Source organism: Oncorhynchus masou, unplaced genomic scaffold (genome assembly GCF_036934945.1).
Source record: "Oncorhynchus masou masou isolate Uvic2021 unplaced genomic scaffold, UVic_Omas_1.1 unplaced_scaffold_4640, whole genome shotgun sequence".
Taxonomy (NCBI): domain Eukaryota; kingdom Metazoa; phylum Chordata; class Actinopteri; order Salmoniformes; family Salmonidae; genus Oncorhynchus; species Oncorhynchus masou.
The window spans coordinates 355-21,266 of NW_027011036.1; the positions used below are offsets into that span (position 1 = coordinate 355).

At 49.2% G+C, this 20,912-nt stretch overlaps 1 protein-coding gene across 1 annotated transcript; it reads left to right on the forward strand.

Moving 5' to 3' along the window:
- Positions 1-1,454: 1,454 nt before the first annotated feature.
- Positions 1,455-20,559, forward strand: LOC135535239 (UDP-glucuronic acid decarboxylase 1-like; the record flags this gene model as incomplete). The annotated part of the gene is made up of 5 exons (XM_064961929.1): positions 1,455-1,460; positions 2,862-3,042; positions 11,747-11,851; positions 20,289-20,330; positions 20,503-20,559. Coding segments are annotated over exons 2-5 (337 nt in total), but the record flags the coding sequence as incomplete, so codon positions are not given.
- Between the last annotated feature and the right edge of the window lie 353 nt (positions 20,560-20,912).

The following is a 20,912-nucleotide window of genomic DNA, read 5'->3' on the forward strand; positions in this document are numbered from 1 at the left end:
TCCCTGCCACAATCACACTGCTCCCTGCCACAATCACACTGCTCCCTGCCACAATCACACTGCTCCCTGCCACAATCACACTGCTCCCTGCCACAATCACAGTGCTGCCTGCCACAATCACAGTGCTCCCTGCCACAATCACACTGCTCCCTGGCACAATCACACTGCTCCCTGGCACAATCACACTGCTCCCTGCCACAATCACACTGCTCCCTGCCACAATCACACTGCTCCCTGCCACAATCACAGTGCTCCCTGCCACAATCACAGTGCTCCCTGCCACAATCACACTGCTCCCTGCCACAATCACAGTGCTCCCTGCCACAATCACAGTGCTCCCTGCCACAATCACAGTGCTCCCTGCCACAATCACAGTGCTCCCTGCCACAATCACAGTGCTCCCTGCCACAATCACAGTGCTCCCTGCCACAATCACAGTGCTCCCTGCCACAATCACACTGCTCCCTGCCACAATCACAGTGCTCCCTGCCACAATCACACTGCTCCCTGCCACAATCACAGTGCTGCCTGCCACAATCACAGTGCTGCCTGCCACAATCACACTGCTCCCTGGCACAATCACACTGCTCCCTGCCACAATCACACTGCTCCCTGCCACAATCACACTGCTCCCTGCCACAATCACACTGCTCCCTGCCACAATCACACTGCTCCCTGCCACAATCACAGTGCTCCCTGCCACAATCACAGTGCTCCCTGCCACAATCACAGTGCTCCCTGCCACAATCACAGTGCTCCCTGCCACAATCACAGTGCTCCCTGCCACAATCACAGTGCTCCCTGCCACAATCACAGTGCTCCCTGCCACAATCACACTGCTCCCTGCCACAATCACACTGCTCCCTGCCACAATCACACTGCTCCCTGCCACAATCACAGTGCTCCCTGCCACAATCACAGTACTCCCTGCCACAATCACAGTGCTGCCTGCCACAATCACAGTGCTCCCTGGCACAATCACACTGCTGCCTGCCACAATCACACTGCTCCCTGCCACAATCACACTGCTCCCTGCCACAATCACAGTGCTCCCTGCCACAATCACAGTGCTCCCTGCCACAATCACAGTACTCCCTGCCACAATCACAGTGCTCCCTGCCACAATCACAGTACTCCCTGCCACAATCAGTGTTAACCCACAGGCCAGAGAGGCCAAGCCTCATAATAATACCAGATGATGTCCCTAAAAGAGGTCCTTTACTGTTCTGTTCTGGACTGTTATTCATCTCTCCAGCATGATAGACCCAGTAGCCTTGCAGCTCTCATCAGCATGATGCTCACACATGACTTATAGATGGATATCATGGCTTTGATTTGTATTAATGTACTTTCCTCCGATCGAAGGTTTAATTTCTGTAATGTTTATCCTGATTTCCAGTTTCTCTCAGAAATACCCCCTGTGAAGTTCCTCTCGGAGAAGGATCGTAAAAAGGATTTTGGTGAGTGTTTGTACGTATGCACCCCACACACAAAACACACACGTTCCTCTCTACCTCTGAGATCACAACCCGGACTTAAAGCATGAATCTGTTTAATGGATCCATCTCTACCTCTTCTACCCATCCTCCTCCTTTCCTGCTGCCCTCCGCCAGTCAGCCCTTAGACGTCCAATGATTTTCAAATGGTCCTCATTCTTCCCTCGGGCTTGACACTCATATATATATATATGCTCTGAAACCATGTCAGGGAACGGCGCGTGTGTGTGTGTGAAATGTGTGCGTAATGTTACTATGTGCCTGTGGCAGTAACTTCATTGCCTGTTGTGCTGCTCTGAGGCTGAGAGCCCCAACAGGGTCATGATTTCTGACGGCGCTAAGCCACCACCACTGACACTTGAGTTGACTCCCCACTGAGTTGTCTGGCTGGCAAACCTTGTTCCATACTAAACACATCCTCTCGTCTGATACATCTGATCATTTCACTAGGGATTCCACTGGACAGGTCTGTTGTGTCTGTCCAGCTGGTTGGCTGACTGCTAGACCCGTATCCAAACATTTTACACTTGCTCTTTAATGGACAAGCAACAGCACTAGTTTGAAGGCAGGTGTGTCTGACTGAAATGGTGCTTTCCCAATCTCAATATAAACAGCTTTCTATTAACTCAGCCTGCACTATTATTCTCTTTCTCCCCATGTGAAGCACCCCCATGTGAAGCACCCCCATGAAGCTCCCCATGTTAAGCTCCCCCATGTTAAGCGTGAACCCCCATGTGAAGCTCCCATGTGAAGCTCCCCATGTGAAGCTCCCCCATGTTAAGCCTCATGCTAAGCTCCCCATGTTAAGCTCCCCATGCTAAGCTCCCCATGTTAAGCTCCCCCATGTTAAGCTCCCCATGTTAGCTCCCCCACGTTAAGCTCCCCCATGCCAGCCCCATGTTAAGCTCCCCATGTTAAGCCTGCCCATGTTAAGCTCGCCCATGTTAAGCTCGCCCATGTTAAAGCCTGCCCATGTTAAGCTCGCCCATAAGCTCGCCCATGTTAAGCTCTGCCCATGTTAAGCCTGCCCATGTTAAGCTCGCCCATGTTAAGCCTGCCCATGTTAAGCTCCCCCATGTTAAGCTCCCAAGTTAGATGTCCCAAGTTGTCTCTTGTATCTGAGGTTAAGATTTTACCAGAATTAGGACACACTGAAAGTTTGCTCTTCCCGTCTTCCCTCTGAAATGGTTATCCTGAACTAGATCCATGTTACTCTGTCTAGATGGTTTTGGTGCCCTCTGTCTCCTCCCCGTCTCATGGTGTGATCCTCTATGCCCCGGTCTAGATCATAGGCAGGGTGGTCTTCATGGGGTCTCTTTCTGTCTCCCTCCCTCCCTCCCTCATGGTGTAACCCTCATCCCCTAGATAACGGGCGGTGCAGGCTTTGTTGGCTCCCATCTGACTGATAAGCTGATGATGGACGGCCATGAGGTGACGGTGGTGGACAACTTCTTCACTGGCCGCAAGAGGAACGTGGAGCACTGGATCGGCCACGAGAACTTTGAGCTCATCAACCACGACGTGGTGGAGCCGCTCTACATCGAGGGTGAGTGAAGACGCACACAGACACACACGCACACAGACACACACGCACACAGACACACACGCACACACAGACACACACGCACACAGACACACACGCACACAGACACACACGCACACAGACACACACGCACACAGACACACACGCACACAGACACACACGCACACAGACACACACGCACACAGACACACACGCACACACAGACACACACACGCACACAGACACACACGCACACAGACACACACGCACACAGACACAGACACACAGACACACAGACACACACGCACACAGACACACGCACACAGACACACACGCACACAGACACACACGCACACAGACACACACGCACACAGACACACGACACAGACACACGCACACAGACACACACGCACACAGACACACACGCACACAGACACACACGCACACAGACACACACGCACACAGACACACACGCACACACAGACACACACGCACACAGACACACACGCACACAGACACACACGCACACAGACACACACGCACACAGACAGACACACACGCACACAGACACAGACGCACACAGACACACACAGACGCACACAGACACACACGCACACAGACACACACGCACACACAGACACACACACGCACACAGACACACACACACGCACACACACACGCACACAGACACGCACACACGCACGCACACACGCGCACAGACACGCGCACAGACACACAGACACACAGACACACACACACACACGCGCGCACACACACACGCGCGCACAGACACACACGCGCGCACAGACACACACGCGCGCACAGACACACACGCGCGCACAGACACACGCACACAGACACACACGCACAGAAACACACGCGCACACAGACACACATGCACAGAAAAACACACGCACACAGACACGCACACAGACACAAGCGCACAGAAACACACACGCGCACAATCACATATGGTGGCACATATAATAGGGACACTGAATAGACACGATTGCCACACAGTACTGTAATCCTGCTTCGACTTAACTTGTGTTAGAAGACCAGGTGTGAGAATATACCACTAGATAGACTGAAACCTCTCTCTCGCTCTCCCCCCTCCAACAGGCTTCTGGACTGTCTCCACCAATTCGGTGACTTCGAGATGTAACTTGTGGTGAAAAAATAAGTTTGATTTCATCTAGTTTAACATTCGGTCATAAAGAGCAAATGTTAAAGGTTTCCCATCAAGAGGTTCAATAAATTACTATAGTAAATACCTATTAAGGTTTTTCCATCTCAAGAGGTTAAATAAATGACTATACTAACTGCTTATTCAGTGCCAAATTAATAGGGCCTCCTGAGTGGTGCAGAGGTCTAAGGCATTGCATCGCGGTGCTAGGGGTGTCACTACAGATACGGTTTCAATCCGGGCTGTGTGGCAGGCGGCAGCGACCGGGAGACCCATGGGGCAGCGACAATTGGCCCAGCGTCGTCCAGGTTAGGGGGGTTTGACGGCTGGGATGTCCTTGTCCGATCGTACTCTAGCGACTCATTGTGGCAGCCGGGCGCATGCAAACTGACTTCGGTCATAAGTGGAACCACCAAGACTCCCTAGAGCCTAGAGCCTAGAGCTATTTAGAATCGAGGGAAAGATGAACAGGGCAAAGTATAGAGAGATCCTTTATGGAAACCTGCTCCAGTGGGCTCAGGACCTCAGACCTCGGCGAAGGTTCACCTTCCAACAGGACAACAACCTTAAGCACACAGCCAAGATATCGCTCCAAGTGGCTTCGGACAAGTCTCAATGTCCTTGAGTGGCCCAGCCAGAGCCAGGAATTGAACCTGATCGAACATCTCTGGAGAGACCTGAAAATAGCTGTGCATCAATGCTCCCTTCCATCCTAACAGAGCTTGAGAGGATCTTGAGAAGAATGGGAGAAACTCCCAAATACAGGTGTGCCAAGCTTGTAGCATCATACCCAAGAAGACTCCAGGCTGATCGCTGCGGAAGGTGCTTCAACAAAGTACTGAGTAAAGAGGTCTGAATACTTATGTGTGCGCATGATTGTTGCCAGGACCGGTGGTTAGACCAGTGACGTGAGGCGCTGGTAGAGGGGAGTAGACATGAAAGAGGAGTGTTGCAATCACTGCCTTTTAGGTGGTTCTATCATACAGTCTCCTTCCTGAGTGGTATGATGGCTGCGTGGTCCCATGGTGTTTTATACTTGCGTACTATTGTTTGTACAGATGAACTTGGTACCTTCAGGCATTTGAAAATTGCTCCCAAGAATGAACCAGACTTGTGGAGGTTTACAATTTCTTCTGAGGTCTTGGCTGAATTCTTTTGATTTTCTACGACAAGCAAAGAGGCATTGAGTTTGAAGGCCTTGAAATACATCCACAGGTACACCTCCAATTGACTCAAATGATGTCAATTAGGCTATCAGAAGCTTCTAAAGCCATAACATCATGTTCTGGAATTTTCCAAGCTGTTTCAAGGCACAGTCAACTTAGTGTATGTAAACTTGGACCCACTGGAATTGTGATATCGTGAATTGTAAGTGAAATAATCTGTCTGTAAACAATTGTTGGAAAAATGTCTTGTGTCATGCACAAAGTAGATGTCCTAACCGACTTGCCAAAACTATAGTTTGTTGACAAAACATTTGTGGAGTGGTTGAAAAACGAGTTTTAATGAGTCCATCCTAATTGTATGTAAACTTCTGACTTCAACTGTAAGTCTAGTTTTTTTGTGTTTTTAGGCAATGGTGTCTAGATGGAATTGTATTTGTGGTCCTGGCATCTGGACCTTTTTGCAACACTGTTATTTTTTGTCTTTCTGAGATCTACAGTCAGGGCCCGGGTCTGACAGTGTCGGCAGAAGATCTAGTTGTTGCTGTAGGCCCTCCTTGGTTAGGGACAGAAGCACCAAACAGTAGACTTTTCACTTCAGATTCTAGTAGCGTGAGGCCGGGTACTGGGTGCCTTCACCAATTCCTTTATGGAAATTGGTGGAAATAAAACATTTTTTGTTGCTGATTTTAAATGTGCACTTGTTGTTTGTGTTCATTGATTTTAGAATATCTTTTGTTTCTCCCTCAACACCGCTTTCCATCAGTTTATATAGCAGACCCTCATGCCAAATTGAGTCAAAAGCTTTTTTGAAATCAACAAAGCATGAAAAGACTTTGCCTTTGTTTTGGTTTGTTTGTTTGCCATTTACGGTGTGCAGGGTGAATACGTGGTCTGTCGTACGGTAATTTGGTAAAACGCCAATGTGACTAATGATAATGCAGAGGATTTCCCCAAGGTTACTGTTGACGCATATCCCACAGTAGTTATTGTGGTCAAATTTGTCTCCACTTTTGTGGATTGGGGTCCTTGTTTCAACTATAGGGGAATATGCCAGAGCTGAGGGTGATGTTCCCAAGTTTAAGTAGAGCCAATTGGAATTTGTGGTCTGTATATTTTATCATTTAATTTAGGATACCATCAAAACCGCAGGCCTTTTGGGTTGGAGGATTTGTATTTTGTCCTGTAGTTCATTCAATGTAATTGGAGAATCCAGTGGGTTCTGGTAGTCTTTAGTAGTTGATTCTAAGATTTGTATTTGATCATGTATATGTTTTTTTACTGTTTGTTTCTTGTTATAGAAACCAGAAGATTGGAGAAGTGGTTTACCCACACATCTCCATTTTGGATAGATGGCTCTTTGTGTTGTTTGTTTAATGTGTTCCAATTTTCCCAGAAGTGGTTAGAGTCTATGGATTCTTCACGTACATTGAGCTGATATCTGACGTGCTGTTCCTTCTTTCTTTTTTTTAACGTTGTGTATTTCTGTATTGTTTTAGTGATTCACCATAGTGAAGGCTCAAGTTTTCTGGGTCTCTGTTTTTGGTTGGATAGGTTTCTCAATTTCTTTCTTAGTTTGATGCAGAAACCTATTTGTCATTGTTGTTAATTTTCTTAGGTTGTCTGCTTGACATTTTTAGATTTAATAGGGAAGCTGAGAACTCAAATATATTGTTTAGGTTTTCTACTGCAAAGTTTACACCTTCACTATTACAGTGAAACATTTTGTCCAGGAAGTTATCTAGAAGGGGTTGAATTTGTTGTTGCCTAATTGTTTTTTTGGTAGGTTTCTACACTACTTTCCTACCATCTGTAGCATTCCTTAATGTTATGCAATTCCTTTGGCTTTGAAACCTCATTGACTATTGCACTGTTCAAGTAGACTGGGATTTTGCGGTGCTCTGATAGGGGTGTCAGTGGGCTGAATGTGAACGGTGTGAGAGACTCTGAGTTGAGGTCAGTGATAAAGTAATCTACAATACTACTACCAAGGGATGAGCTCTAGGTGTACCTACCTCGAAGCCTACCATTGACTATGTACAGACCTAGCCTGCGACAGAGATACAGGAGTTGTGACCCATTTTTGTTGGTTGTTTTGTCATAGTTGTGTCTAGGGGGGCATATTTGGGAGGGAATGCTGTCACCTCCAGGTAGGTGTTTTTCCCCCTGTGTGCTAAGACTGTCAGGTACTTGTCCACTTGCATTTAGGTCACCACTGACTAGTCTGTTGATCTCCCTCTATGATGGAGAAGCTGTCATTGTCAAAGTATGGGGATTCTACTGGGGGGATATAGATATACAATTTCCTTGTTAATTTCGAGACAGATGTAAAATGTTCCTCTCGACTAATTTAATAGTGTGGGTTAGGTCTCTCTCGCTGCCCTCTCTCTCTCGCTGCCCTCTCTCTCTCGCTGCCCTCTCTCTCTCGCTGCCCTCTCTCTCTCGCTGCCCTCTCTCTCTCGCTGCCCTCTCTCTCTCGCTGCCCTCTCTCTCTCGCTGCCCTCTCTCTCTCGCTGCCCTCTCTCTCTCGCTGCCCTCTCTCTCTCGCTGCCCTCTCTCTCGCTGCCCTCTCGCTCTCGCTGCCCTCTCTCTCTCTCTCTCGCTGCCCTCTCTCTCTCTCTCTCTCGCTGCCCTCTCTCTCTTTCTCGCTGCCCTCTCTCTCTCGCTCGCTGCCCTCTCTCTCTCGCTCGCTGCCCTCTCTCTCGCTCGCTGCCCTCTCTCTCGCTCGCTGCCCTCTCTCTCGCTCGCTGCCCTCTCTCTCGCTCGCTGCCCTCTCTCTCGCTCGCTGCCCTCTCTCTCGCTCGCTGCCCTCTCTCTCGCTCGCTGCCCTCTCTCTCGTTCTCTCTCTCTCTCTCTCTCGTTCTCTCTCTCTCTCTCGTTCTCTCTCTCTCTCGTTCTCTCTCTCTCTCTCTCTCTCGTTCTCTCTCTCTCTCTCGTTTCTCTCTCTCTCTCTCGTTCTCTCTCTCGTTCTCTCTCTCGTTCTCTCTCTCGTTTTCTCTCTCGTTCTCTCTCTCGTTCTCTCTCTCGTTCTCTCTCTCGTTTCTCTCTCTCGTTCTCTCTCGTTCTCTCTCGTTTCTCTCTCGTTCTCTCTCTCTCGTTCTCTCTCGTTCTCTCTCTCTCGTTCTCTCTCTCTCGTTCTCTCTCTCTCGTTCTCTCTCTCGTTCTCTCTCTCTCGTTCTCTCTCGTTCTCTCTCTCGTTCTCTCTCTCTCTCTGGTTCTCTCTCTCGTTCTCTCTCTCTCGTTCTCGCTCTCTCGTTCTCGTTCTCTCTCGCTCTCTCTCGCTCTCTCTCGCTCTCGCTCTCTCTCGCTCTCGCTCTCTCTCGCTCTCTCTCGCTCTCTCTCGCTCTCTCTCGCTCTCTCTCGTTCTCTCTCTCTTGTTCTCTCTCTCTCTCTCTCTCTCGTTCTCTCACAATCTCTTTGCTTCATTCCATCTCTTTCTCTCCTCTATTTCCCCTCTTTCTCTCTTCTCTATTTCCCCTCTTTCTCTCTTCTCTATTTCCCCTCTTTCTCTCTTCTCTATTTCCCCTCTTTCTCTCTTCTCTAATTCCCTTTTCTTTCTCTCTTCTCTAATTCCCTTTTCTTTCTCTCTTCTCTAATTCCTTTTCTTTCTCTCTTCTCTAATTCCCTTTTCTTTCTCTCCTCTCTATTTCCCTTCTCTTTCTCTCTTCTCTAATTCCCTTCTTTCTCTCCCTATCTATTTCCCTTCTCTATTTCCCCTCTTTCTCTCCTTCTCTATTTCCCCTCTTTCTCTCTTCTCTAATTCCCTTTTCTTTCTCTCCCTATCTAATTCCCTTCTCTTTCTCTCCATTTCCCTTCTCTATTTCCCCTCTTTCTCTCCTTTAATTTCCCCTCTCTTTCTCTCTCCTCTATTTCCTCGCTCTCTCTCTCTCGCTCTCTCTCGCTCTCTCTCTCGCTCTCTCTCGCTCTCTCTCTCTCGCTCTCTCTCTCTCTCGCTCTCTCTCTCTCTCTCTCTCTCTCTCTTCTCTCTCTCTCTCGTTCTCTCTCTCTCTCTCGTTCTCTCTCTCTCTCTCGTTCTCTCTCTCTCGTTCTCTCTCTCTCTCGTTCTCTCTCTCTCGTTCTCTCTCTCTCGTTCTCTCTCGTTCTCTCTCTCGTTCTCTCTCTCTCTCTCGTTCTCTCTCTCTCTTCTCTCTCTCTCGTTCTCTCTCTCTCGTTCTCTCTCGTTCTCTCTCTCGTTCTCTCTCGTTTCTCTCTCGTTCTCTCTCTCGTTCTCTCTCGTTCTCTCTCTCTCTCTCGTTCTCTCTCTCTCTCTCGTTCTCTCTCTCGTTCTCTCTCTCTCTCGTTCTCGCTCTCTCGTTCTCTCTCTCTCTCGTTCTCTCTCGTTCTCTCTCTCGTTCTCTCTCGTTCTCTCTCTCGGTTCTCTCTCTCTCTCTCTCGTTCTCTCTCTCTCTCTCGTTCTCTCTCTCGTTTCTCTCTCTCTCTCTCTTCGTTCTCTCTCTCTCTCGTTCTCTCTCTCTCGTTCTCTCTCGTTCTCTCTCTCTCGTTCTCTCTCGTTCTCTCTCTCTCTCTCTCGTTCTCTCTCTCGTTCTCTCTCTCTCTCTCGTTCTCTCTCTCTCTCTCGTTCTCTCTCTCGTTCTCTCTCTCTCTCGTTCTCGCTCTCTCGTTCTCGCTCTCTCGTTCTCGTTCTTGCTCTCTCGCTCTCTCTCGCTCTCTCTCGCTCTCTCTCGCTCTCTCTCGCTCTCTCTCGCTCTCTCTCGCTCTCTCTCGCTCTCTCTCGCTCTCTCTCGCTCTCTCTCGCTCTCTCTCGTTCTCTCTCTCTTGTTCTCTCTCTCTCTCTCTCTCGTTCTCTCACAATCTCTTTGCTTCATTCCATCTCTTTCTCTCCTCTATTTCCCCTCTTTCTCTCTTCTCTATTTCCCCTCTTTCTCTCTTCTCTATTTCCCCTCTTTCTCTCTTCTCTATTTCCCCTCTTTCTCTCTTCTCTATTTCCCCTCTTTCTCTCTTCTCTAATTCCCTTTTCTTTCTCTCTTCTCTAATTCCCTTTTCTTTCTCTCTTCTCTAATTCCCTTTTCTTTCTCTCTTCTCTAATTCCCTTTTCTTTCTCTCCTCTCTATTTCCCTTCTCTTTCTCTCTTCTCTAATTCCCTTCTTTCTCTCCCTATCTATTTCCCTTCTCTATTTCCCCTCTTTCTCTCCTTCTCTATTTCCCCTCTTTCTCTCTTCTCTAATTCCCTTTTCTTTCTCTCCCTATCTAATTCCCTTCTCTTTCTCTCCATTTCCCTTCTCTATTTCCCCTCTTTCTCTCCTTTAATTTCCCCTCTCTTTCTCTCTCCTCTATTTCCCCTCTCTTTCTCTCTCCTCTATTTCCCCTCTTTCTCTCCTTCAGTAGTAGAAGCTGATCATAAGATCCTTCTAATGCAGTAGCAACTGGTCATAACATCCTTCCAATGCAGTAGCAGCTGATCATAACATCTTAATGCAGTAGCAGCTGATCATAACATCCTTCTGGTGCAGTAGCAGCTGATCATAACATCCTTCTGGTGCAGTAGCAGCTGATCATAACATCCTTCTGGTGCAGTAGCAGCTGATCGTAAGATTCTTCTGGTGCAGTAGCAGCTGATCGTAACATTCTTCTGGTGCAGTAGCAGCTGATCATAACATCCTTCTGGTGCAGTAGCAGCTGATCATAACATCCTTCTGGTGCAGTAGCAGCTGATCGTAACATTCTTCTGGTGCAGTAGCAGCTGATCGTAACATCCTTCTGGTGCAGTAGCAGCTGATCGTAACATCCTTCTAATGCAGTAGCAGCTGATCATAACATCCTTCTGGTGCAGTAGCAGCTGATCATAACATCCTTCTGGTGCAGTAGCAGCTGATCACAACATCCTTCTGGTGCAGTAGCAGCTGATCATAACATCCTTCTGGTGCAGTAGCAGCTGATCATAACATCCTTCTGGTGCAGTAGCAGCTGATCATAACATCCTTCTGGTGCAGTAGCAGCTGATCATAACATCCTAATGCAGTAGCAGCTGATCATAACATCTTAATGCAGTAGCAGCTGGTCATAACATACTTCTCTATGATGTTCTTTTCTACCAGACACCAACCACTGTTATTCATTGTGCCTTTACAATACCATGTCCTTAACGTATTCTTTCTGCAGGTGTGCAAATAATTATATTAATCTCTCCCCTCCTATTTTCTCTTTCCACCTGCCCCCTCGCTCTCTCTCGCGCTCTCTCGCTCTCTCTCTCTCTCTCTCTCTCTCTCTCGCTCTCTCTCTCTCTCTCTCTCTCTCGCTCTCTCTCTTGCTCTCTCTCGCTCTCTCGCTCTCTCGCTCTCTCGCTCTCTCGCTCTCTCTCTCTCTCTCGCTCTCTCGCTCTCTCTCTCTCGCTCTCTCTCTCGCTTTCTCCCCCCTACAGTGGACCAGATCTATCACCTGGCCTCTCCTGCCTCTCCTCCCAACTACATGTACAATCCCATCAAGACCCTGAAGACTAACACGATAGGAACCCTCAACATGCTGGGTGAGTCAAGAATTACACTGACTGGGTTAACAGCAGTGCAGTCCTCTATTTTAGTCTAGTTTGGATCTATCAGTAAGGACTTTCTTTGCATAGTTTTTGTTTTTTGTTTTTGTAATTTCTACAGATTTGAATGGTAGTTCTGATTATATCTCCAAAACGATGGTGACAACCATCTTCATGGAAACTCCCTTGTCACTGTTTGACAGGCAGATATGATTGGCTGATGATTATAATGAATGGACTGGTGACGAGGCAGGCTTCTCTGACAGTCAGTCGTCAGGGGGTACGGAACATGAGGGAGGAAAGTTAACAAATAACATGGAAGACTGGTCCCTCTAATTACCTCCTCCCTCCCTCTCTCTCGTTCCCCCTCTCTCTCTCTCTCGTTCCCCCTCTCTCTCTCTCTCGTTCCCCCTCTCTCTCTCTCTCGTTCCCCCTCTCTCTCTCTCGTTCCCCCTCTCTCTCTCTCGTTCCCCCTCTCTCTCTCTCGTTCCCCCTCTCTCTCTCTCGTTCCCCCCTCTCTCTCTCGTCCCCCTCTCTCTCTCTCTCGTTCCCCCTCTCTCTCTCTCGTTTTCCCCCTCTCTCTCTCTCGTTCCCCCTCTCTCTCTCTCGTTCCCCCTCTCTCTCTCTCGTTCCCCCTCTCTCTCTCTCGTTCCCCCTCTCTCTCTCTCTCGTTCTCTCTCTCTCGTTCCCCTCTCTCTCTCTCGTTCCCCCTCTCTCTCTCTCGTTCCCCCTCTCTCTCTCTCGTTCCCCTCTCTCTCTCTCTCGTTCCCCCTCTCTCTCTCTCGTTCCCCCTCTCTCTCTCTCGTTCCCCCTCTCTCTCTCTCGTTCCCCCTCTCTCTCTCTCGTTCCCCCTCTCTCTCTCTCGTTCCCCCTCTCTCTCTCTCGTTCCCCCTCTCTCTCTCTCGTTTCCCCCTCTCTCTCTCTCGTTCCCCCCTCTCTCTCTCTCTCGTTCTCTCTCTCTCGTTCCCCCTCTCTCTCTCTCGTTCCCCCTCTCTCTCTCTCGTTCCCCCTCTCTCTCTCGTTCTCTCTCTCTCGTTCCCCCTCTCTCTCTCTCGTTCCCCCCTCTCTCTCTCGTTCCCCCTCTCTCTCTCGTTCCCCCTCTCTCTCTCTCTCGTTCCCCTCTCTCTCTCCGTTCCCTCTCTCTCTCTCTCTCTTGTTCCCCCTCTCTCTCTCTCTCTCTCTCGTTCCCTCTCTCTCTCTCTCGATTTCCCCCTCCTCTCTCTCGTTCCCCCTCTCTCTCTCTCGTTCCCCCTCTCTCTCTCTCGTTTCCCCCTCTCTCTCTCTCGTTCCCCCTCTCTCTCTCTCGTTCCCCCTCTCTCTCTCTCGTTTCCCCCTCTCTCTCGCCCTCTCTCTCGTTCCCCCCTCTCTCTCTCTCTCGTTCCCCCCTCTCTCTCTCGTTCCCCCTCTCTCTCTCTCGTTCCCCCTCTCTCTCTCTCGTTCCCCCCTCTCTCTCTCGTTCCCCCTCTCTCTCTCTCGTTCCCCCCTCTCTCTCTCTCGTCCCCCCTCTCTCTCTCTCGTTCCCCCCTCTCTCTCTCGTTCCCCCTCTCTCTCTCTCGTTTCCCCCTCTCTCTCTCTCGTCCCCCCTCTCTCTCTCTCGTTTCCCCCTCTCTCTCTCTCGTTCCCCCCTCTCTCTCTCTCGTTCCCCCTCTCTCTCTCTCGTTCCCTCTCTCTCTCTCTCGTTCCCCCTCTCTCTCTCTCTCTCTCTCTCTCGTTCCCCCTCTCTCTCTCTCTCTCTCTCGTTCCCCCTCTCTCTCTCTCTCTCTCGGTCCCCCTCTCTCTCTCTCTCTCTCGGTCCCCCTCTCTCTCTCTCTCTCGGTCCCCCTCTCTCTCTCTCTCTCTCTCTCCCCCTCTCTCTCTCTCTCTCTCTCTCTCTCTCGTCCCCCCTCTCTCTCTCTCTCTCTCTCTCTCTCGGTCCCTCTCTCTCTCTCTCTCTCTCTCTCTCTCGGTCCCCCCCTCTCTCTCTCTCTCTCTCTCTCTCTCTCGGTCCCCCCTCTCTCTCTCTCTCTCTCTCTCTCTCGGGTCCCCCTCTCTCTCTCTCTCTCTCTCGGTCCCCCTCTCTCTCTCTCTCTCTCTCCCCCCTCTCTCTCTCTCTCTCTCTCGGTCCCCCCTCTCTCTCTCTCTCTCTCTCTCTCTCGGTCCCCCTCTCTCTCTCTCTCTCGGTCCCTCTCTCTCTCTCTCTCTCTCTCTCTCCCCCTCTCTCTCTCTCTCGTTCCCCCTCTCTCTCTCTCTCTCGTTCCTCCCTCTCTCGTTCTCTCTCTCTGCTCCCCTCCCCCTCTCTCTCTCTCTCTCTCTCGTTCCCCCTCTCTCTCTCTCTCTCTCTCTCTCGTTCCCCCTCTCTCTCTCTCTCTCTCGCGTTCCCCCTCTCTCTCTCTCGTTCCCCCCTCTCTCTCTCTCTCTCTCTCGTTCCCCTCTCTCTCCCCTCTCTCGTTCCCCCTCTCTCTCTCTCTCTCGTTCCCCCTCTCTCTCTCTCTTTCCCCCCTCTCTCTCTCGTTTCCCCCCCTCTCTCTCGTTCCCCCCCCTCTCTCTCGTTCCCCCTCTCTCTCTCTCGTTCCCCCTCTCTCTCTCTCTCTCTCTCTCGTTTCCCTCTCTCTCGTTGCCCCTCTCTCTCTCTCGTTTCCCTCTCTCTCTCTCGTTCCCCCTCTCTCTCTCTCGTTCCCCCTCTCTCTCTCTCTCGTTCCCCCTCTCTCTCTCTCGTTCCCCCTCTCTCTCTCTCTCGTTCCCCCTCTCTCTCTCCTCGTTCCCCCTCTCTCTCTCGTTCCCCCTCTCTCTCTCTCGTTCCCCCCTCTCTCTCTCGTTCCCCCTCTCTCTCTCTCGTTCCCCCCTCTCTCTCTCGTTCCCCCCTCTCTCTCTCGTTCCCCCTCTCTCTCTCGTTCCCCCCCTCTCTCTCTCTCTCTCGTTCCCCCTCTCTCTCTCTCTCTCTCTCGTTCCCCCTCTCTCTCTTTCTCGTTCCCTCTCTCTCTCTCTCTTTCTCGTTCCCTCTCTCTTTCTCGTTCCCTCTCTCTCTCTCTTTCTCGTTCCCTCTCTCTCTCTCGTTCCCTCTCTCGCTCTCGTTCCCTCTCTCTCTCGTTCCCCCTCTCTCTCTCTCTCGTTCCCCCCTCTCTCTCTCTCGTTCCCCCTCTCTCTCTCGTTCCCTCTCTCTCTCGTTCCCTCCCTCTCTCTCTCTCTCTCTCTCTCTCTCTCGTTCCCTCTCTCTCTCTCGTTCCCTCTCTCGTTCCCTCTCTCTCTCGTTCCCTCTCTCTCTCTCTCTCTCTCTCTCTCTCTCGTTCCTCTCTCAAATTCAAATTCAAATTCAAGCTGCTTTATTGGCATGAAAAACATTGTTGCTTTGGCAATATTGACACAATGTATACAATATACATTGTAACAAAATTCTAAATGATAGCAAATATAAAATATAAAAGTGTAGTAAATAATAATACAAAATTAAATACAAAAATAATAATAATTACAGTAATAACAATAATAGCAATAACAAGTAAGTTACTGCTTACTATGCAGATGTTATTATTCAGTGTCCCTCAGGCTATGGCAGGAAAATACATATTTGGCTGCAAGAGGAGCCATTGCTCCTTCGCCCATGAGTATTCTTAGTTTTTCCTCTGGGTTCAATTTGTAAAAATTTGGAATATGTTTAGTAATTTCTGTGAATAATGAATCTCTTTGTGAGGAATATTTATCACAGTAAAGGAGAAAGTGCATCTCTGTCTCTATCCCTGTTATGCAGTGACCACATACACGCTCCTCTTTGGGTAGCCATGTCTTTTTATGTCTGCCGGTTTCTATTGCCAATCGGTGGTCACTCAGCCTGTACTTGGTAAGGATCTGTCTCTGCTTCGTATCTCTGACAGAGTAGAGATAATCAGCCAATTCATATTCTCTGTTTAGGGTCAGATAGCAATTTAGTCGGCTTTGGGATTTTGTTTCATTTTTCCAATGTTGTAAATATGATTCCTTTGATTGGTTCATGATTTTGCTTATTGGAATTCTTTCTTTTGAAGCAGTGCTGGTGTCAGCTTGGTTGGTGAGGTCCAACACCAGCTGACTGGAGAGGGCTCGTTTCTGGGCTCAGCTCTTGGGTTTGAAGTGATTTAAATTGCAGACTTGAATTTGGACTTGAATTCAGATGTAGCCAAAATTTTAATGATCTTTTCTGTATTTTCATTATTACTGGAAAACGCCCAATTCTGCCCTACATGCATTAGTTGGTGTATTTCTCTGGACTTGTAGGATTTTCCGACAGAATTCTGCATGTAGGGCTTCAATTGGATGTTTGTCCCACATTTTAAAGTCCAGTTTATTGAGTGGCCCCCAAACCTCACTTCCATAAAGAGCTATTGGTAGGATTACACTGTCAAATATTTTAGTCCAAATTCTAATTGGGATGTTGATTTTGAATAATTTCATTTTTATTGCATACATTGCTCTGCGGGCTTTTTCTTTGAGTGCATTCACTGCCAAATTAAAGTTTCCCGATGCAGATATGGTCAGCCCAAGATAAGTGTAATTTTTTGTGTGTTCAATTAAGGTGTTGTTCAGGGTGAATTTGTGTTTCTGACATCTGGTTTTTTTTTTTGGAAAATCATGATTTTAGTTTTTTGGAAATTTACTGCCAGGGCCCAATTATGGCAATATTGCTCCAGAATATTAATTTTCTGTTGAAGACAGACCAACTTTGGTTGGTGATAGAAGTACCAAGTCATCAGCATATAGCAGGTATTTCACCTCTGTGTCAAATAGTGTGAGTCCTGGGGCTGGAGATTGGTCCAACATGTCTGCTAATTCATTGATATAAATGTTGAAAAGATTTGGACTCAAACTGCAGCATTGTCTCACACCTCGACATTGTGAAAAAAATTATGTTCTTTGGTTTTTGATTTTTATTGCACACTTGTTTTCTGTGTACATACATTTTATTAAGTCATATACCTTACCACCAAGCCCACTTTGTAGAATTTTTGTAGAATAGCCCTTCGTGCCAAATCGAATCAAATGCTTTTTTAAAGTCAATAAAGCAAGCAAAGATTTTGCCCTCTTTTTTTTTGGTGGACGTGTTTATTAATTAGTGTGTGTAAGGTGTATATATGGTCAGTAGTGCGATGGTTAGGGAGAAAGCCAATTTGACATTTACTTATTACATTTTTTTCTTGAAGAAAGGTTTGAATTCTTGAATTCAAAATGCTACAGAAAATCTTTCCCAAGTTACTGTTTACGCAAATTCCCCTGTAATTATTGGGGTCTGATTTGTCTCCACTTTTGTGGATAGGGGAGATGAGTCCCTGGTTCCAGACATCAGGGAAGCAGCCAGAAGTTAAAACCATGTTGAACAATTTAAGCACAGCATTTTGCAACTCAGGTGTGCTGTCCTCTCTCTCGTTCCCTCTCTCTCTCTCTCTCGTTCCCTCTCTCTCTCTCTCTCTCGTTCCCTCTCTCTCTGTCGTTCCCTCTCTCTCTCTCTCTCTCTCTCTCGTTCCCTCTCTCTCTCTCTCTCTCTCGTTCCCCTCTCTCTCTCTCTCTCTCTCGTTCCCTCTCTCTCTCTCTCTCGTTCCCCCCTCTCTCTCTCTCGTTCCCTCTCTCTCTCTCTCTCGTTTCCCTCTCTCTCTCTCTCTCGTCCCCTCTCTCTCTCGCGTTCCCTCTCTCTCTCTCGTTCCCTCTCTCTCTCTCTCGTTCCCTCTCTCTCTCTCGCTCCCTCTCTCTCTCTCTCTCGTTCCCTCTCTCTCTCTCTCTCTCGTTCCCTCTCTCTCTCTCTCTCTCGCCCCCTCTCTCTCTCTCTCGTTCCCCTCTCTCTCTCTCTCTCTCCCTCCCTCTCTCTCTCTCGTTTCCCTCTCTCTCTCTCTCGTTCCCTCCCCTCTCTCTCTCGCTCCCCCATCTCTCTACTCTCGTTCCCTCTATCTCTCTCTCGCTCCCTCTCTCTCTCTCTCGTTCCCTCTCTCTCCTCCCTCTCTCTCGTTCCCTCTCCTCTCTCTCGCTCCCCTCTCTCTCTCGTCCCCTCTCTCTCTCTCTCTCTCTCGCTCCCCTCTCTCTCTCTCGCTCCCCTCTCTCTCTCTCTCTCGTTCCCTCTCTCTCTCTCGTTCCCTCCTCTCTCTCTCTCCCTCTCTCTCTCTCTCCCCTCTCTCTCTCTCTCGTTCCCTCTCTCTCTCTCTCGTTCCCCTCTCTCTCTCTCGTTCCCTCTCTCTCTCTCTCGTTCCCTCTCTCTCTCTCTCGTTCCCTCTCTCTCGTTCCCTCTCTCTCGTTCCCTCTCTCTCGTTCCCTTTCTCTCTCTCTCTCGTTCCCTTTCTCTCTCTCGTTCCCTCTCTCTCGTTCCCTTTCTCTCTCTCTCGTTCCCTCTCTCTCGTTCCCTTTCTCTCTCTCTCTCGTTCCCTTTCTCTCTCTCTCTCGTTCCCTTTCTCTCTCTCTCTCGTTCCCTTTCTCTCTCTCTCTCGTTCCCTCTCTCTCTCTCTCGTTCCCTCTCTCTCTCTCTCGTTCTCTCTCTCTCGTTCCCTCTCTCTCGTTCCCTTTCTCTCTCTCTCTCGTTCCCTTTCTCTCTCTCTCGTTCCCTTTCTCTCTCTCTCTCGTTCCCTTTCTCTCTCTCTCTCGTTCCCTTTCTCTCTCTCTCTCTCGTTCCCTCTCTCTCTCTCTCGTTCCCTCTCTCTCTCTCTCGTCTCTCTCTCTCGTTCCCTCTCTCTCGTTCCCTTTCTCTCTCTCTCTCGTTCCCTTTCTTCTCTCTCTCGCTCCCTTCTCTCTCTCTCTCGTTCCCTTTCTCTCTCTCTCGTTCCTTTCTCTCTCTCTCTCGTTCCCTCTCTCTCTCTCGTTCTCCTCTCTCTCTCTCCCTCTCTCTCTCTCTCTCGTTCCCCTCTCTCTCTCGTTCCCTCTCTCTCTCGCTCCCTCTCTCTCTCGTTCCCCTCTCTCTCTCGTTCCCCCTCTCTCTCTCTCGTTCCCCCCCTCTCTCTCTTTCCCCCTCTCTCTCTCTCGCTCGTTCCCCTCCTCTCTCTCTCGTTCCCTCTCTCTCTCTTTCCCCCTCTCTCTCTCTCGTTCCCCCCTCTCTCTCTCGTTCTCTCTCTCTCTCCCCCTCTCTCTCTCTCGTTCCTCTCTCTCTCTCTCTCGTTCCCTCTCTCTCTCTCTCGTTCCCCCTCTCTCTCTCTCTCTTGGTCTCTCTCTCTCTCTGTCTCTCTCTCTCTCTCTCTCTCGTCTCTCTCTCTCGGGTCCCTCTCTCTCTCTCGGTCCCTCTCTCTCTCGGTCCCTCTCTCTCTCGGTCCCTCTCTCTCTCGTCCCCTCTCTCTCTCTCTCTCTCTCTCTCCCTCCCTCTCTCTCTCTCTCTCTCTCTCTCTCTCTCTCTCTCTCTCTCTCTCTCTCTCTCCCTCTCTCTCTCTCTCTCGTTCCCCTCTCTCTCCTTGGCCCCCTCCTCCCCAGAGTGCAGCTGATCCTCCTCCTCCTCTGTCTAGTGTGTGATAGTGGTTGTATTAAGCTCACATCCCTTCATCACATAGCAGAGTAAAGGCATGAGATCAGCTCAAGGTCCCACATACCTTCCACAGTGAAGACTGAGCAGGCTTGTAGATCATGATCAGCTGCAGTGTATGTGTGTGTTACTGCCATATATTGACCAATCACCTAATCTGCTTCAAGAACAAGATGATGTGTTTCGGATCTGTTAGTGCTGGTATGGAACAAAACCCTGCAGACCCTGCAGTACCATTGCTGACAGACAGACCGGACGCGCGCACACACACACACACACACACACACATCTTTATGGTCCACTCTGGTAATGACTGCAAGAGCCATCTCTTCGTGAGAGTGTGTAGTAATTTCACATGCGATTGCCACGTTGAGAGTGAAGTGGCATTCGATGTATTCATCCTCGGACAATTACTGACCACAACTGTCTGGTAATTATCTTAGTTTTCTGTGGCATAAATGTTTCTACTATGAAATGCATTGCGTAGAGAGGGAGGCGCCAGGATGGCATTTATATCACATGCATTTTCACTTTGAACATCTCATGCCATCACCCCCACACCAATTTACTGTACATTTAGTTTTCAGTGTTGTAGAGTGGCAGCGGAGGTTGTTGGGTAATTGGGGTGTGATATACAGCAGGCTAATAGGACATATGAGGGGCCTAGAATCCTCTCTCCACAGACCTGGAAGTCTTCCTTGCCAAGTAAAAGCCTGGTCCCAGATCTGGGCTGGGAAGTGTTTTGCCAACATGTATAGTCAGAGGAGTTGGCTTAAACACGTACAGATCTGGGACCAGGCTGGCTAATTTGAACTCTTTGATTAGATACACTATGCTGGATTGTCCTTTTCCCGCTGTCTGTAAGTGTATCTGGTTCCAGTCCCATTGCTTTGGTTGGATTACCCCTCCTCTCATCAACAACAACCTCTCCCTGCTCTGCTCTGTCCCGCTGCTGGATCCACTCTGAGTTGGATTGATCTGGTCTGTGGCTCTCCCCAGGACAGGCTCTGGGCTTGATTGATCTGGTCTGCCTCTCCACAGGTGTGATGCCTGGCTTTATTACTCTTGCCTGACTCTCCCCAGGCTCCACTCTGGCTTTGATTGATCTAGTCTGTGGCTCTCCCCAGGACAGGCTCTGGGCTTGATTGATCTGGTCTGCCTCTCTATGGTTTTTGGCTCTGGGTCTTATTGCTCTTGTCTTGTATGTTTCCAGGGTTGGCGGCGTGTTGGAGCTCGTCTGCTGCTGGCGTCACGTCTGAGGTGTACGGAGGTAACACACACACACACACACACACCGTTTACCCAGTGAGGACATTTTATTACGACATCTATCTCTCCCTGACTGACAACTGGTGTTCTGTGTACAGACCACTGGTGTTCTGTGTACAGACCGCTGGTGTTCTGTGTACAGACCGCTGGTGTTCTGTGTACAGACCGCTGGTGTTCTGTGTACAGACCGCTGGTGTTCTGTGTACAGACAACTGGTGTTCTGTGTACAGACAACTGGTGTTCTGTGTACAGACCGCTGGTGTTCTGTGTACTGACAACTGGTGTTCTGTGTACAGACAACTGGTGTTCTGTGTACAGACCGCTGGTGTTCTGTGTACTGACAACTGGTGTTCT